The sequence below is a fragment of the Paraphaeosphaeria sporulosa genome, assembly GCF_001642045.1.
Source record: "Paraphaeosphaeria sporulosa strain AP3s5-JAC2a unplaced genomic scaffold CC84scaffold_5, whole genome shotgun sequence".
Taxonomy (NCBI): Eukaryota; Fungi; Ascomycota; class Dothideomycetes; order Pleosporales; family Didymosphaeriaceae; genus Paraphaeosphaeria; species Paraphaeosphaeria sporulosa.
This window is the reverse complement of record NW_017253364.1, coordinates 1,180,823-1,198,872: the sequence shown is the minus strand read 5'-3', so window position 1 is coordinate 1,198,872 and position 18,050 is coordinate 1,180,823. Positions and strand designations below refer to the sequence as shown.

Below are 18,050 nucleotides of genomic sequence, written 5' to 3'. Positions count from 1 at the left end.
CACTATCACGCAGTTGGCTAATAACATGAGCCGAACGGATCATGCCATCAAACGCGCCAATAGCGGACGTGCCTATCCCTCCAAGACCGGTGAACGTCTGCTCAGCCCTGCAACTCGTTCGAGAAGACTAGCGTCAGACATCTCTCAGCGCACCGTATCGGCGCGAGAATGCCGTATCTGTTTTACGGTGGACTCAGCGACCGCGTCAACAACATATGCATAGGTAGCCCGTAGCTGAAAGTGCCAGCAATGGTTGGAACATTGTATGCCAGATCAGGGTAACCCCTTGCATCATCCAGGTTTAAGACTACAGCTTTCTGACTTTGCTTGTGAGGAGCTTAGTAACGAGATCACGGGTAGTGAAGAGCAAGAGATAACTATCTCTACTCAGCAGCTTTGCCATTACCTCACCGCTGCAGTAGACAAGAAGCAGCCCAAGGCGAGGCGAAGCACGGGACACGGAGCCTTGGCACTGCCAAGCCCGCGGCGCTAGTGCAAGTATTCACTACATGAGCTCAAGTATCTCCAGGATCCTACCCTGCACTGACCACAACCATCACACGATGCTCATGGCATGCAAAGATACGCTTCCCATAGTTGAACAATCGGTAGGATCGGAGCGAGAGCTGACTCTTGGTAGTCACACGTCGAGTTCGTGAGTCACGCCACATACTCAACCCTCCAGCCGTACGATCCAAGCACCAGGGCCTAGCGTACAGGGACTGGGGAGATTCCCAGACACTTCAGTCACTAAATATCCTTAGCCGCCGAGTCGACCAGGTGCATTGGCTTAATTGCACCGAAATACATCGCACAGCTAGAGATGTCAACCTTTTCACTGTTTTCACACTTGCCAACGGAGCTGCGCTTACGGATTTGGGGACTCACAGTCGAGCCCCGGACTGTTGATGTGTCAATTTCCGACTCCTACTTGTCCTGGAGGTATGATAATCCGCTTCCGGTGACGAACACGCCCGTGCCAGCTCCGTTACAGACGTGCCGAGAATCAAGGCGTGAAATGCAAAAGCACTATCAGCGCGGACTCGTTGAGCTCAGGAACAGGGACGACATGGGGCTACGCTACGTATGGGTTAACTTCGAAATCGACATTATTTACATCGGCAATGGGAATCACCTTGGCCTCTATAAAGCAGTTGCGCCGCAGATACAGCGGCTTCGGTTCGAGGCCGAATATAGCGACGAAACATTCTATCGCGGCAGCATGAAAGATCTTCAATCTTTCACCAGTATCAAGGAAATCTTCATCGTCTGTATGGATGGTATGAAAGCTTGGTGGGGTGCTTTGGAAGAAAATCAAGAAAATTTATGGCCGTGCGGCGAGGAGAGCATTTGGTTTATTGATCCAGATAACGGAAACATGATGAGAGCATCTGAGAATGACGCCAATTGTTTGCACCAGTACAGGGTTCAATGGTGGGAGATGGGTGACGATTACGACACTGGTCTACCCCTCATTTTAGTACGGCTTTGCAGGCGAGCGATGAGGCGACGAGCGGCAGCGATTTCGAGATAACGAGCAATGGGGACCTTGGTATTGGAAAGTGTGTAGACTCATGCAGAAGATAGAGGAAAAGAACCCCTTACTTGTGCACAGTTTTACATATGATGAACGCAAAATTTAAATCAGACTGGAGCTTCAAACTAGTTACTAAAGCACACCTCGCTTAGTACCACGAATAATTCGAACTACCATCCCTCGGCGGGTTGGCGACTGCATGATACTGGGGAAGCTGTCCGTAAGGAATTACTTCAATGAAAGCGTATACAATTATACAATTATAGAATGGCCCTCCTAAAAACTACTAGAGATATGCCACGACTACTTCCGAGATACGGGCCGTACCCTTATGTCGTGACCAAACCCATAATTAAGACCGTCGGCAGCTAACGATCTTAGCCTTAACATACTTATGCGACTTAATGACAGCTAAATGCTCCGGTACTCGGGCAGTTGTTTTTAAATAGACGAAGAAGTCATTCACAGTTCTCCGGGCTGTATATAGAGACATAGTGTTCGGGCGCTGCTTAATTGTCTCTCCCCAGTCAACGGTTTCCCTGCAAAAGGATCCATCAGTCAGCGATCTAATTCAAAAGATTAGGGCCGGTGCACTATACTAGGCATATACCGTAGGATCTATCGCCTATATAGGGTTCACGCCATTGTTCAGTTACTGTACCCTGACTGTCAAGGCGGGTTCCAATCTCTGTCTAGCCTTTTCCAAACTAGATTGCAAAAATCGCCGTTAGCAAAGCCACAGTAATCTATCAATGTCTTCGAAAATGCTGTATAACCACCAGCACCATCACCACCGCCACCGCCAGCGTGAGCACCAGAACTGACAATCAAAAGTACGCTCCATACTATCTACTCATTGCGAAAGCTATTGAAAGCTGAATTACTTACAGGAAGTATCCCTGATCCCCAATCCAAGCCTCAACGACTCTATCCGTCACATAATCGATATCTGAATACGGTCAAATCTGTTCGGGAGTAAGGTTTGGTTCCAGCCTTCAGTACGTCTCGTCCATATGGTCACCCAGCTTCTTGATTTGGTCGCCGAATCCGTTCACGTCGGTTTTCATAATATTTACGAGAGGAAAATTATAAACCCTCGTATTATGGTTTTCATGTGTTATGAAACAAGCCAGGGCCGAAGGCACATTCGTCAAGCGGATTAGTGCCAGCCTTGAGGACGGTATAATCGAATCGTTGCTGTACTCATCTGAGAAAAAGATTGAGCTCATCAAAGTTGCAGCGACCACCATTTCAGCCCCTACATTCTAGCCAGTCGTCACCTTGGCACTGGTTATTACGCCACCTTTTACACTTGAAGCCAATCTTACGATCGGCTGGATCGTTAAATTCATCGATTTGGTACGCTTGGTATCTTGAACTATGTCAGTATGATCCAAACAACTTGGACAAGGAAAACCTTAATTCCGACAGCTTAACACAGGGACAGGCAACAACTCACAAGTGTACACGCTCCATACATCATTAATAACCTCCAGCCCATACGATTACAGCCAGATGCAGGAGGAACACACCGACAAAAAGTCTCATTGCAGCAGATAAGTTGTAATTCCATGATGGTAAGAAGAAATGAACGAATGATTGGGGCAATGCTCGGAACAATGGTGTTCAGTGACTGACGGACAGATAAGACACGATTTAATGTCACCGGGTGCAAAGACCCTGGCATATCTCTCTAGGGTTAGGTCATTATACATTGCTATAGCGCTTAACATTATCAGCCTTTCGGACCAATTGCTCAATTTGGCAAGCACTCTTATCCTTAAGTATACAACCCTAGGATGCAACAGCTTGCAGAGGCACGGAAGTGCTAATGGCCTTTTTAATCCCAGAATAACCTACCTGACTCCTTCTGAGTGATAGTCTACCCTCAGTCTTCGGTAGGCAGGGTTGGGCGCGTGAGCCTTAGCAGGAACAGATGTAATCTTACGGGGGAAAAAGCTCATTCACGCGAGGACTGGTCGGCAATGCCTCGTCTTAAAGCGGTGGCACGAGGTCTGGACTGACTACATACTACCAAGCATGGCACGAGATCCCAGCTAATTCAGGTACTCCTATGGCACAGTATCCGTAGTAATTTATTATAGCGTGAGGCACATACATCACCTAGTAGGGGCCGCGATAACTCCACAGATTAATTAGAATATACAGGGACGCGGCCAAGTCAAGCATCCAGCTGAGAAAAAATCGTCGGGAGCTTTAGAATCGGGAAGGTACAATGGACGTAGATCAGCAAACCAAAAAGGCGACCGAAGAAGCAATTTCAGAAAATCACACTAGTTCGAGGTTGAGTTTAGCCTCTCGTCAGACTAAATAGGCCCAATCCCAGCACCCAGCATAAACGGCATATTGACCAAAACTTCGCCATCCACTCAATCATTAGTCGTTATTACCATCCATTCCATTCGTTTGCGACGAAAGTTGTTCATGCTCCCTTAATTACAAGCTTTGGATTTCAGCCAAGATGATGAGGGCCTCGTTAGACAGCTTTCTATCATCCGCATTACTGTTCACGCTTACAGTATATATGGTATGTTTCTATAAATTTTAAAAAAAAACTTGATTCCCTTCGCGGTTAATTGCTTTTAGGGGAAACATTGCGTGCAGCCGCCACAAACCTCCTTACTATAATTATTAAGCTCTCACTAACTTTGTCTAGGGGTTCAGCACCTTCACTCCAGGTTTCGAGGTTTCAAGGCGCGCAGAGGACAGCAGTGGAGATAATCTTAAAGAATAGCTCACTACAGCAGAACGAATAATACCAGAGGCCATAAGTCCATGTCCTACGTCTTATTCTATCAGCACGCACGGTACTTCCGATCCAGGGGGGTTCTTGTTCTCTAATACTTCAAGGCTGGCACTATGTAACGATACAATACTACTCAGCATGGCCGTTCCATCATGAGAACGTAATCAGGCCACCACCACCAAAACCGGCATCAGAGCATGCGCCGCCGACTATGCAAAGGGCGCCAAGGCCTTATCTATCGCCATTAACGAGAAGGCATCCCTATGCACAACCACGAATCGCATCATAGAGAGCAATCATGTTCGAATATATCAAGCTCCCGACAGAAGCAATAGCAATTTTTCCACCAGTCACCTTCTATCTGCTGGTCGCCAACTTCTTCATCACCTTAGCCAGCAAACCCCATCGTATAACCAGAATACGCTCCCTAGCCTTTATAGCGAGCTACTATTAGCCCAGACCTAATCACCCCGGGCTGCGCCCCGTCTCGATGGATATCCCGTCACCCGGGAGGTGAGGTACAGGATACCCAGAGTTCTAACTTCTGTCACGATAGAGCCACAGATCCGGTTACATAACTAAGTCACGTGCCCATGTTATGCTCAGCATCTGACCCGTAATCGCAATCCTTTTCCCATTGATCATTGCTGCTGACGCTGTCATTATCGTAATTCAGTTGTGGCGCGGCTACAGTAACAGGTGCGCAGCTACTAAGGTCGGCGACATAAAACACTTTCCGTCCGAAGTAGGCCTAGCGAAAAATGCGTCTCTAAGCAATATCCAGAGGGCCAACAATCAGCCCAATACTACTTTTGCCCTGTACCACAGTGGGAGTATAATAAGCCGATACCCCGCGCCACGCGCGAGTGGGTCCTAACATCATGCATTGGCTACCAAGGCATGGTACTCCTAAGAATTTCCTATCTATCCAACTTGATTTTGCTTTTCTTCAGCATCCGAGTGGCTCTTCGTGTTAAATGGGCTAGCCTTGCATTGATTGGAGAACCTTGAAGTTCAGCCCCAAAATAGGCTCCCCCATCATCCGGAAGTTGGACCAACACTCCGCGGAGAGCGGTCTAGGCCAATAGTGCATACGCACATTGCAGAGTACATATTGAGCTCATTCCTAGAACATCCTCATTACCCGGGTATGCTGCATACCCTCTTCACTTTCTACTATTGCCTGACATGATATTCTAGACGTTCTTAAAGTGGCTGATTGGCGTCTGCTTTCTTTTTAGACCAATGATTTGGGTTCTTGGTCGGCTGTATGACTTTGCGTTCATCATCTACCGAGTTATCAAACATGGTTCGCAAATCCTGATCTTCGACGTGAAAGCACGGTACAATATTCGGACTCAAGGAGATCCATCCCACTACGGAAGCAATTCGACCAGGAGATCAGTGCTTGAATCTGGCAGTAATAATAATTTCGTCTATCCCCCGCTGCTCTCTGACAGACATATCCGTCTTCTCAGACCTCATCGCAAATTGAAGGACGAGAGGTTCATTACTTGTGAGCTCGAGACCGTCTCTTTAGATGTTCCTACCTCAATGCGAGCTTATCGCGCGTTCTCTTACACATGGTCAGAAAAGCAATGTAGTTCAGCGAGACAAGAAAGAAGCTAACGACGTTCAGGGACGATCAGCCGTTCGACCGGGTTATTCTCTGCAATGGTAAACATTTGTTCGTCACAAAGAATTGTGTGGATATCATTAACCTGTCTCGACGACTCAGTCGACCCTTCCACATTTGGATCGATGCAATCTGCATCAATCAAGATGATACGCTTGAGAAGGGCAAACAAGTGTCACTTATGTCCGAAATATACAGAAAAGCCATTCAAGTCAACGTCTGGCTAGGCATGCCTTCCCCTGGAGACGAATTAGCCTTTCATTATGCATGGCTAGCTGTATGTTACTCTGTGGCCCATCCGATTATGGACAAGGGGAAACTTCGGCTGAGACTGTTTCGCTTCATCAAAGGTATTCTGAGAACCTGTCTCTTAAGCAAAATTGATACTGACCATGTCTATTCGTAAGACCGAGGGCACTCCAAGTACATTGCTCAAGTAATGAACAAGGGCTGGTGGCGCCGAGTTTGGACTGTCCAAGAAACACTACTCGCCCCTCAAGGTAGACTGCTATGTCCGGTCCCACTCTTAGTCAATTGTGGAGACTTGGAGATGCCGTTTAGGTGTCTCAGTGGCTTTCTTGTCGATTTTTATGCCGCATACAATATACTCACACAAAATTCTCACATATTCAGTTTTGTCCCCACTTCGACTGCGATAGTTTTGCACCACCAAAACTATAAGAGGGCCACAACCAAAGACGAGATACCACGCATGATGTTTAATATTCGAGCTTGTGGTTGCAAGGATCCGAGAGATCGCATATACGGTCTGTACGGAATGTTCCAGGATGCCGACATTCATCTTCCAAAACCGGATTATGACGGGGCTGCACATGCCCATACCCTTTTCTGGAAATTCACCATGGCCTTCTGTAAAGCTGCTGCATCTTTGGAACTCTTGGGGCTCACCGGTGGACTTATCTCAGAGGAAGAACGCCGGATGCCTACGTGGGTACCGAATTATTCCGAGCCTTACAGACCTGGAGTTTACCCTGGAGATCATTATGCTGCTGGCGACTCGCAAGCCAGGTTTTCATTTTCTCCTGACGGGCTAATTCTTCAGACGCACGGAATGATTGTGGATAGAGTCGAGCTGAATTCCAGAAACAAGGTTTTAGTCAGACGTCCGGAGGAATCCTTGCTCGGTACAGAAAGCTTCAATGTTAATTGGGGATCCGAAGTTGAGGCAAGATTCATTCTCACAGCTTATCGAGACTGGGTCGCGATTCTCGGTCTGTGCATGGACAGAAACAGGAATGCACAAAAGAGTCTCCTTGCCCTGGGACAGGCAGTAACGAGCGGTAATATGCAGATCCTGGAAAGCATCGGTCACGGGACTGCCATTCATGAGTGGTCCATGTTACTTCTCGAAGGGAATCTCCAGAAAGCGCGCGAGGCGCTGCAGGACTCCCTTCTGCTCGATGATCGGACTAAGCAGAGGATTTTCAAGTCAAAAGACCTCACGATGTTGTGGGCTCTTAAAACAGATCTAAAAATTTCAACACTGACCCATTCCATATGGATGATGATGCAGGGAAAGACAGTCTTCCTTTCAGAGAGCGGATACATCGGAGCGGCTCATACTTCGATAGGACCGAAAGATGTCATTGCACTGATTTCGGGTGTCCATTGCCCAATGATATTGCGTTCGACGTCACTGATGGATACATATGAAGTTGTTGGCCCAGCATTCATCGAGGGCATGATGCAAGGAGAACTATGGGATCGAACGAACATTTGCCGGATTCTTCTTAGGTGACGATGCTGATACGGTTCGTGTAAAAGGATTCATCTGATGAATGGATTATATCCTCTAAGGAGGAGACTAAAATAAGATTTTACCAAAGTCTAACTATTAATCGAAAAATCGGTCTCCGAGGTCCAGCTTTACGTCAACTTGCTATGACACTTTCGCCAATTAAACTGGTCTTATTATAGATTGGCAGCAATTGCGCATAGTTAGCAGATCACGCACTCTACTATTATTAGAATGAGGGCGTTGAGGTCGGATCTAAATAATCGAGAAAGGACTATGTAATGAGCAGATCACGAAGTTCGTTATGGTGTTTGGGGCCGAGACTAAATCTGGGGTAGAATGCACTCGTGCCGACCTAATCGCGGAGGTACCATTGCATCAACAAATAGTTCCAAGTTAGCTATTATCCACGTGCCAATAAGGATGTCTGGAGCACCTCACGCATCACAAAAGCTAACTCACTATGACGCCGTGGTATATAACCACCCGTGCTTACAGCCTTTAGCGATGGTTGCGTAATTGCATATCTCCGCGGGTGTTTGTCGCATATAAGCATCCCTTGGCCCGACTACTTCTAATTAAGAAGCACACAACGATGCCTCTAGTACCTTGGCGAGTTCGCATTACCGACCACCCTAGTTCAACGCGACAGGAAATTGAGGAAGAGCCTAATTGGTCGACGGCACATAGACATGAACATCGCGTTGGGTATAAGAATCACGATGACCGTCTAGCTGGCATCACCCACCACTGCGAGGAAGTCAATGCGAACGATGACGTTGAAAAAGCGCGATATGGGCACGAAGACTTAGTTGAAAGAGCGAAGAAGGGCGATCTGATTAATTTCCGAGACTTCGTGATGGAGGAAAAAGATCTTCACCTGCAGCATCCGGAGAACAGAAGCTTGGGCTGGAGATACGTGCTACCCTGTACGGAAGATTGGGTCAAGAATCAGGAGGAGTGGCCGGCGAACGTAGAGAAACGCGAAAAGGAAGAGCAAACGAAGGAGGAGCAACAACGCGAGATCTCATCTGACAAGCACGAGGACGAAGGCATAGACGAAGAGCAATGGAAACGAGCAAGGTGACAGCGGGAAGCATCACGACGCATATGCCGGAAACGCAGAGGACTCAGGCTACTACAACGATGAAGCCGGCAAGAAACAGAAAACTAAATACGAGAAGCTGCGAGAGCGATACTCCGTACAAGAAATTGCCTTGCTTCGAAACCTACAACACAAAAAGGACTACATCCAGAATCTCGAACAAAACGACGGAAAGCGCAAAAGCCCCCAGACAAACAATCGAAGTACTATTTCCATCGATGAAGCGGACCAGTTCTCGCCCGACAACTGGCTACCACGTTCTCCGGATCTAATTCGATTGACGGGCAAGCATCCGATGAATGCGGAGGCCAATCTATCGCATCTCTACGACGCAGGACTTATCACGCCTAATGATCTGCACTACGTACGCAATCATGGCGCTGTTCCACCGTTACTGTGGGAGTTTCACGAGTTGAATGTTGAAGGAGGCAAGCTTGTGCTGTCCATGGATGCGCTAAGGAACGACTTCGACTCAATCAACATCCCCGTGGCGCTAGCATGCGATGGAAACCGTCGCAAAGAGCTAAACATGCTCAAGAAGTCTAAAGGGTTCAGCTGGGGTAGCGCGGCGGTTAGTTGCGCATACTGGAAAGGATCGCTGGTGCGGGATGTGCTACTCAAAGCCGGCGTACCAGGAAAGATGCCTGAAGGCAAACGGTACTGGGTCAACTTCGAGGGCGCGGACGAGCCGAGCGAGGGGAAATATGCCACATGCCTGCCGTTCGAATACGTCATGGATGCAACGAACAACGTGGTCCTGGCATACGAGATGAACGACCTTCCGCTTCCGCCTGATCACGGATACCCGGTGCGCCTGATGATACCAGGGTATGTTGGTGGACGCTGCGTCAAGTGGCTGAAGCGACTCTGGGTAACGGATAAGGGGAACGACTCGCACTACCATATCTGGGATAACCGTGTCCTACCGTCTTTCGTTACGGAGAAGGACGGCGAGTTTGCGGAGGCGCTGTTTCGCCATCCGGATACGGCGTGCAATGAGCAAAATCTGAACTCCGTCATTGTGAAGCCTGGGCAGGGTGAGAAGATATCACTTTCGGAGGCCAAGAAAGGTAATACGTATCGCATTGAAGGCTACGCGTATGACGGTGGTGGTCATGAAGTCCAGAGAGTGGAGGTCTCGCTGGATAATGTCGCTGGATAATGAAGATACATGGCTTTATTGCATCAGAAAGTTCCCAGAAGCGCCGATTCGACATGGGAACAAGTTCTGGACATGGCTGCACTGGCATGTCGATATCGAGATCACGCACTTCCTCCGAGCGAAGAGCATCACGGTGCGCTGCTTTAATGTATTCAAAAATACACAGCCGAAAGACCCGAACTGGAATGTCATGGGCATGATGAACAACTGCTGGTACGTCGTTAAGCTGTATATTGTACAAGAAGATGACTCAGATAGTCCATCAATTTTCTTCCGACACCCTGTGGAACCAGGCACAGCAGATGGCGGGTGGATGGAACCGAGTGTTGAGAACCAGATGGCGACTATCAAGCAGGCGGCTGGTACACCGCAGAAGCAATTCACACGGCAGGAGATTGAGAAACATGATAAGGAGGATGATTGCTGGATTGTGGTCGATAGGAAAGTGTACGATGCGACGAGCGTGTTGGATTGGCATCCGGGAGGCAAAGCCGCGGCGTTAGGTCATGCTGGTAAAGTGCATGCAGAAACTAGCAATGAGTTCGAAAGTATACATGACGGGTATGCCTATAAGAAGCTCAACGGTAAGCCCACCGAATGTTGCTGTTGGACGTCTACTGATGTTCCGGAACAGAATGCGCGATTGGTGTGGTGACGGACAAGACTGCCGCGAATGAGCAGTCACCAACATCATCCCAACAAAGCAAAATGGTGCTGCAGAAGCACCGATGGGTACCAGTCAAACTCATCGACCGCAAATCGATTTCGGAGGATACACGCGCATACACTTTCCAACTACCAGATAACACCCCCGATTTGGGTCTCGCAACTTGCCAACACGTACAATTAGGTTATCATCTCCAAGACAAGATGCTCATCCATTCATACACACCAACGAAACCACTTCTTCCCGATCCATCGAAGCAAATCAACAACAAAACCGACAACGACAGCCTCGCAGACGGCACTGGCACCTTCGAACTCACCGTCAAACCCTACTTCCCCTCTCCCTCCCAACCCGGCGGCGCAATGTATAATATCCTTGACTACATGCCCCTCGGCGAAGAAATCGAGATACGCGGGCCAACCGGTGAGATGGTGTATTATGGTAATGGTTCCTTTACGATATCAGGCAAAGAATACACGTTCAAAAAGATCAACCTCGTTCTTGGTGGAAGTGGTATTACGCCTGGTTACTCTCTCATCGCACGCACCATTCTCTCCAATGACGACGAGACGCAGATACGGGTTGTGGATGCAAATAAGTCTGAGAAGGATATCTTGCTTCACAAAGAGCTTGATGAGTTTGAGAGGGGGAGTGGAGGCAGGCTGAAGATTACACATATCCTCAGTCATCCTAGTGATGATTGGAAGGGGAAGAAGGGACATGTTGACCCGGACGTTCTCAAGGAAGCACTGTTTGCGCCGGAGCAGGGCACCGGTGTTTTCCTTTGCGGGCCGCTGGGTATGGTTCAGAAAGCTGCATTGCCAGCACTGAAGGAGTGGGGATTTGAGGAGGGGGAAAATTTATTTGGGTTTTGAGTGCAAATACACCACCTTGTGTGCAGATGCGGATTGATGATGCGAGCTTTCTGTGCAAATTGCTTTGAGATATATGATCGGGATATGATGGCCTACACCTCCCAGGTATCTCACGCGAAGGCCTTTCGGGCGTGGTCTTAGTGGAAGGCTGATAGTTTCCCCTAACGGTATTCATATCTCCGTTCGCTTCACACAAGCATCAATGATAGTTCATCTTAATGTAGTTTGCATATGAGGTCACTCTACTGTGTTTCCAGGCCGGTAGTGTATCCCGGGGGTATAATCCCGAGTTGGTTGGGATAAAAAGTGTTAGGATCCACGATGAACAGTCATCCGGATCTACATGTAATTAGCAGTTAGTCGCCAGGTCATGATGCGACACCGGTCACGTGACTTGATCAGAGTGATCAGTGTTCTTAGCACACTGATCATACTGAGCAATTTGCATACTGATCACTGAGCACAGTTTGATCACCTTGATGAGAGTTATCGGATAACTGATCAACCTTAGTATATAGGAACTCGAGTATGAACTCTCATACTCGTGTTCAACCTGTTTATTGATCTATCGTTGGGATTACACTCAGGCCATATTGTCGACTCGTTATATTTCGCAAGATACCATTGTATCAACAAAACCCCTTCCCTTCCCTTAGTTGTCTTGCCCGAGAACCAACCTTAACCCTTTAGGACATTCTACCCTTCTGGATTTAACAATTCCCCTACGGTTATTCTGTGTGATTGTAACATATAGATGGAAATACTATAAAGGATTACTACTAAGTAGTTTCTTAAATAAGTATCATAATGTAGGAGTAGTTATCTAGGAATCAAGTGACCATATATAGTTAATAGTATCGGAGGAAGGTATTATGTTTGGTGGGGTCACACTATAAAGTGATAGAGTCCGAGTATCTATGCACAAATCAGTCGTCTCTTTGCCTCAATGAAGGGGGGTGAGGAGAACTACACGAAGACGTCACACGTGCTGTGTACCCACATAGAGCCGTGGCACTTTGCATATGAAGTCCACACCATCAGCGTCTTACAACCTGCATACCATAGGTACTCTTACATGATCCTTAGTGGTACTAGATCCCAGGCGATCCCCGTATAATCCATCTCGAAGGAGGTTACGTAGTGGCAGTTGGCCGATCGAAATTCGCCAGGATCTGCATTGCTCGTAATCCAAGGTCCATTTGGGGATTGCTTCCTCGCTTCCCGGGTTTATCCTCCTGCACGGCGTTCTCGCTACCTGACGCCGGGTCAGCAATAACATCATGCATGCAGATACGATATGATAAGGCTCCAATTACAGTATTCACGAACACGACAAGCCCTTGTTCAATGTTACATCGCAGAATTGCCAGTATTTCCTACGCACGTCACCAACTAGACAAACCAAGCGAGCACGTCAAGTGTCAACAGACACCTCAGTAAGATCGCACTAGAAAAGTAGCAGGCATTATTCATGTACAGGAAAAGGATGAACAGATAGGTTTTGCGTTAATTGTTTTAGTACGAAAAGTGGAATCTGCAGTGTCACGGGCAAGAGCTTTCTCTCACAGCGACTTTGTGCTACATTTGATTCGCTTTATCTGGGTTTGTACCCTCGTGTATGTACGACCCTCGTATAGAACCGCCAACACATCTTTGCCACCGGATAAACCCAAAATGAATTGCACAGACAGTAGGATTACGATGAAATCAGCGACAGGCAAGTGTGAAGACTTTCAGGTGCAGCATTATCGCTCTGGGAAGCTATAAGAAGCGACATGAGTATGCCCAACAGGCTCTACCACTGCCACGCAAAGTGAGTATCGCGGTATAAGATGTTTCCGTTCAAACTCTTCATCGCGGCAATTGCGCTGATCCCTCTTGCTCAAGGCCAACAGTTCCAGATTCAGAATTGGGGAAATGGCGAAGACGCTACCAACTATACGTACACCAGCCTCGCAGCCGGTCGTTTTACATTAGACTGGATCCTCGGAGCGGGAGGCAATTTTGTCGCTGGCAAGGGCTATCGAGGAAACCAGAATCTGTCTGCTTTACCCAATGATGCCTTTGATACAAAGCTAACGATCATGCAGCGTGGTCAACTACACCGCCAACTACAATCCTCAGGGCAACTCTTACCTTGCTCTCTATGGCTTCACGAGCAACCCTCGTGTAGAATTTTACGTCGTCGAGGCATTCGCATCGCATAACCCTTCAGACAATGCAGCACAGTCTTTCTACGGATATCACACCAGTGATGGAGCGCAATACGAGCTCTGGTCAAAGTATAACGGGAACTTGAGGCAATACTGGTCGGTGAGGCGGACAAATCGTCGTGGGGGTACCATTACTTTCAACAACCACTATAAAGCCTGGGTGGCCGCTGGTCTACCAATGGGAAGTTTGGGGAACACATTCATTGTTGTGGAAGGCCAGCAAGGGAGAGGCAACGCAGACATTACCGTTGGCGTGAGGCCAACTACAAGTATTGTGGAGACGCCGACGCCGATAACACGCTCTGCAGTATGCGTTACTCCGACACAGACCATTGGTACAGTCTGCAAACCAAGGGGAGCCAAGCGTACAGCGTCGTTCATTACATAGTGTCGATGTGGGCCACCATGCCAGCTGCGCGAAACTAAAGTTGAAGTAAGGGATGCACCTGTTCCTCTGATGATCGCCTCCCTGTTGTTCTTACAGCTTTATCGCACCCAAGCGCATGTCTCATTATCAAGTTTCTATCATGGTGTGTTGCTCTAGACGAAGAAAATAGCAAGGTCAACCTCATGTCATTCAATATTTGGTACGCACGTAGAAATGTAAGAGGGTCTAGATCAGGCTATGGCGATGATGGACTCGTTGGACCCGGCAGTACGTCACTGAAAGATTTCAAACTCTATGTACTGGCTTTTCCATGACAAGGGCGACTTCAATGCTGGCTCTTGCAGGCGCCGCGAGTTTTGCCCGTTCAGTGCTGGTGGCTTCTGAACGCGAGAAAATTGCGATGGCTAGTTGTGAACACGAAGACAAGTCATCAGCGTGATGAGGACAGGTATGAGAAGTTACGCGTCGATGCAGCTCCGAAGGAATGCTTCGAAGAACATGGCGTTAATGTGTCGAACGGTTGCGCATGTTCTGGGGGCGAAATTCGATTTGCCGAGGTGGACCCTTTTTCTGACCCAAATCACCTTCTGGGGAGCCGCCCCATGCTTTGGCAACACGAAAGAGCAGACAACAAGACCTCCCATTCCCACGCTCCTTATATACACTCAGGAAAGATGGTGCATACCATTGGTTGTCATCACCATGAGTACTTGTATTCGGGTTTTCGGGCTGGAGCCAACGTAAGCTGTGATTTGTGGATATAGATTTATCAGCGAATAGCTACGATGCAGCGACGAAACGCCCTCGGCCTAGATGTATCTGTTGCAAAGATTACGATTGTTTGTACTTGCATTGACTTCCTAATATATATTAGTGGTTTGTAGTCAGCTCCATACTCTCGCCGTGAACGATTTCTACCTTCAGACAACACACAAGTAGTGGATCATTGGGTAAGCCGGGCGGTTCAAGACGATTTCCCCTCGGTTTTCTAACAATGTCAGGCAATAATCTTTCCGAAGACGCACAGGACTACGACTTCATCCTGATCGGGGCCGGTTCAGCATCGTGCTTGATAACATCGCGTCTATCAAATCTGCTCCTCAATCGCTGGTTTTTGGTTCTGGAAGCTGGAGAACATCTTCGCGATGATTGCAAAGTTCAGACACGTGGTATCCCCGCCGCGCTTTGTCAAATCCTTTGCATGATAGGCAGTATGCCAGTGTGCCGGAGCCGGGCCTCAATAACAGGGTCGTGAAGCATCCGAGAGGAAAGTCGGTAGGTGGTACGAGTGCGATCAATAGTCACAGCGTGGTGTATCCGAAGTACAAATGGCATGATCGCCTTGCGACAAAGCTTCTTCCAGATTTAAGAAGAGCAGGGTGGAGCTGAAAAGGTATGCAAGACTGCTATAAATGGTGGCAAGTTGAGAGCTCTGAGCCGGAAATAAGCATTGACGTGGAATTTCTGGGTTATGTGAAGACATCATACCCGCGTGACCTGGATTTAATCTAATCGCAGTGAACTCAGGCTTTTAAGGAGCTTGGTCACCCGACAAGGGCCACAGATTTCACAGAAAGCTCCTTTGGGGAAATCACTGTCACCAACGCAGTGGATTCATCGAAAGGCGAGCGCAGACATGTAGGCACTCATTTCTCTAGCCGGCTTTGGAATGAGGCAATGTGATATTGGAGACCGGCACACTGGTCAAGAAGATTGTATTCGATGAGGCATTGACCACTGCTGGAGCGCTCAGAGCTAGTGGGGTTCGCTATAAATACCAAGGGGAGGGGTTCGTTCCTGCCCAGGAGGTCGTTCGTTGTGCTGGCGGTTTGGTTCTCCCATCATTCTCGAGCGATCGGGTATAGGATCCAAGAAGGCCCTGGAGGCAGTGAACGTCCCAGTCCTGTACGCGCTTCTGGGAGTCAGCGAGAACTTGCAAGATCACCTCAACTGCGGCATGTCGTGCGAAACGAGAGAACACGTTCACACGCGTGATGAAGCAGTCCGAACCCCCAAAGAGCCAAAAGCTGCATTGACGGAGTAAGCCGCACTGGCCGAATATCGGAAGGTACAAATTAAAGTACTTTACAGACCCAGCGAAGTTTGCTGAGCACGGTAGAATCTCCGCAATATCCTTTACAGGTTGGTTCGTTGGTTTCAAAATGTACAGTTGCGGGCTGGGCACAATGTTGTGCTCTGCGCACTAGGTCGCTCAATTGGGCCCTTTTACAATCGTCTAGGCCACAGCCGTGGTTACTGACAATTATCCTTTACGGTGACCCAGTCAACAACGTACTCTAAACTTTACGTCTACGCTAATGCGGGTCAAGCAAAGAAGACTATTGCAGACATGTGCACAGCAGCGGCTACCAAAGGGCGCGATCTATTCTTCCCATGCTCCATGCCGATCACCCGCAGTACACCAGGGGAGGATAAGGGAAAACACCACTGAGCTATTGCCAATGCAGATACAGTGGCTGGATTCGCACAGTTCAGTAATACACAGGCATTAATTTGGCAACCTTCCCTCTCACGAGCCTATAAATCTGGACGGCATGTCGCAAGCCATAACTATCCAAGCAGTCTTAAAAGCACTCGAGGCCAGCGAAGGAGAATAGAACCAACTATGGACACCTCAACGGGTGGGCATGCATATTGCCCTTCGTGGGTTGCGCCCGTGCGCTGTAGGCACTGCTTCGGAAGTTGCGGATGTGATTTAGGAGTGGGTCGAAGAGGCAGACATCAATAGATGTAGTATCAGGAGCGTAATGGACCCTGGAACCTGGGAGAATGTTGTCCATCTTCTGATTACCCGAATTGCAGAGGCGGGGTCTATATTAGAATGATTACGACGTTTTTAGAGGAACGTTCCGAAAATACTTGCTAGGGAGGAAAAAGTAAAGGGTCGATCACTACGGTCCAAGGGTTACACTGAATGAATTTCTTGGTCGCACATCGCACCTTACTTATCTGCTAAACCAATTAGCTTTGGACATTATTAGAGGTACGGAAAGTATCAACAGAGTTATCCTTCTGGTAAAAGACGCACCAATAGGCCCGATCAGATAAGACCAAGCCCCTGCCGGAGAGTACCCGGGCCAATTGTACTTGGCACACTTACTTGGCTTCCGAACACGTTATGAAGCCCAGGGCCCTCGATCGCGACAACACTCAATCTCTGCTGTAGCTTTCCCAGATCAAGAGAATATCAAGAAACCAATATCCAGTGTCCAGTGAGGCCTCAATGTCTCCCTCGCAACCACAAGCCAAGGATGCAGTTCCGGCGGCGCCGCGTTCGTCGGCGACCTCATTTGCGATCAAGACTCTGTCAATAGTTCGCATTTTTACCGGTGCAGCTTGCCTAATCGCACCCCGCTTGGTACGTATAGTGGTCGATGTTGGCGTCATCGCTGCGTGAGTACGATACTAACGGAGCGCTATCACCTATAGACATGTGGGCTACACTCTTACAACGTGCCAAGTGAGCATTCGTTCTTGGTGCGTATGATGGCTATACGGGAGGCTGTAATCGGAGGCCTTTTGATTACTGCTGTCGATGGGAAGAGGGAAGACGGAGGAGGCAGGGAAATCCGTAGGGCTCTTTGGGCAGGAATTATGAACGATTCCGTGGACATTGCGAATCTGGTCTTCGGGCTTAGCAGGGGAGAAGTTGGCCAGACCACGAGCAGTATGATAGGCGGAGCTGCCGTTGGAGCCATCAGCCTGGCAATATGGATTCTAAAGAATCTATAAAGCAGGCTTCGTCTAATCGTCTGCGGATCTCGCGCCAAGAGTACCGACGGTGTTTTGAGCTGCTACCTGTGCAGCGAAAGTCGCTGTTGTGTATTGTAATCTAGAGTGGTTGCCTTTATCGAGGCGCCTCTGAAGATCGGCCTAACCCTGGGCCGAACCGAGGCTGTAATCAAGTCGCGGCCAAATTCATG

General features: G+C 48.4%; 5 protein-coding genes across 5 annotated transcripts; all 5 read left to right on the top strand.

Annotated features, from left to right (window-relative positions):
* The first annotated feature begins 544 nt into the window (after positions 1-544).
* CC84DRAFT_1164251 (uncharacterized protein) lies at positions 545-1,612 on the top strand. The gene is made up of 2 exons (XM_018178452.1): positions 545-582; positions 641-1,612. The coding sequence occupies exon 2, from the start codon at positions 824-826 to the stop codon at positions 1,532-1,534; it is 711 nt and encodes a 236-aa protein (XP_018036161.1). The 5' UTR covers positions 545-582; positions 641-823; the 3' UTR covers positions 1,535-1,612.
* A 4,317-nt stretch (positions 1,613-5,929) lies between these two features.
* CC84DRAFT_1044894 (HET-domain-containing protein) lies at positions 5,930-6,169 on the top strand (the record flags this gene model as incomplete). Its single annotated transcript, XM_018173408.1, has 1 exon — positions 5,930-6,169. A coding segment is annotated over one exon (240 nt), but the record flags the coding sequence as incomplete, so codon positions are not given.
* Positions 6,170-8,291: 2,122 nt separating this feature from the next.
* CC84DRAFT_1244315 (uncharacterized protein) lies at positions 8,292-11,505 on the top strand (the record flags this gene model as incomplete). Its single annotated transcript, XM_018184149.1, has 4 exons — positions 8,292-8,669; positions 8,755-9,951; positions 9,995-10,547; positions 10,598-11,505. 4 exons carry the CDS (start codon positions 8,292-8,294, stop codon positions 11,503-11,505), a joined length of 3,036 nt encoding a protein of 1,011 aa, XP_018036159.1.
* Positions 11,506-13,144: 1,639 nt separating this feature from the next.
* On the top strand, positions 13,145-14,182 carry CC84DRAFT_1244313 (concanavalin A-like lectin/glucanase). Its single transcript, XM_018184148.1, has 2 exons — positions 13,145-13,546; positions 13,596-14,182. Exons 1-2 carry the CDS (start codon positions 13,338-13,340, stop codon positions 14,104-14,106), a joined length of 720 nt encoding a protein of 239 aa, XP_018036158.1. The 5' UTR covers positions 13,145-13,337; the 3' UTR covers positions 14,107-14,182.
* Positions 14,183-17,203: 3,021 nt separating this feature from the next.
* Positions 17,204-18,001, top strand: CC84DRAFT_1205500 (uncharacterized protein). The gene is made up of 2 exons (XM_018181977.1): positions 17,204-17,485; positions 17,557-18,001. The coding sequence occupies exons 1-2, from the start codon at positions 17,351-17,353 to the stop codon at positions 17,857-17,859; spliced, it is 438 nt and encodes a 145-aa protein (XP_018036157.1). The 5' UTR covers positions 17,204-17,350; the 3' UTR covers positions 17,860-18,001.
* Positions 18,002-18,050: the final 49 nt, after the last annotated feature.

Bases quoted from the DNA above. Each gene is read 5' to 3' on its own strand.
- CC84DRAFT_1164251 (XM_018178452.1), top strand. From the start codon at position 824: ATGTCAACCTTTTCACTGTTTTCACACTTGCCAACGGAGCTGCGCTTA.
- CC84DRAFT_1244313 (XM_018184148.1), top strand. From the start codon at position 13,338: ATGTTTCCGTTCAAACTCTTCATCGCGGCAATTGCGCTGATCCCTCTT. The intron at 13,547-13,595 runs GTCTGCTTTACC...ACGATCATGCAG, and splicing joins TATCGAGGAAACCAGAATCT to CGTGGTCAACTACACCGCCA.
- CC84DRAFT_1205500 (XM_018181977.1), top strand. From the start codon at position 17,351: ATGTCTCCCTCGCAACCACAAGCCAAGGATGCAGTTCCGGCGGCGCCG. The intron at 17,486-17,556 runs GTACGTATAGTG...TATCACCTATAG, and splicing joins GCCTAATCGCACCCCGCTTG to ACATGTGGGCTACACTCTTA.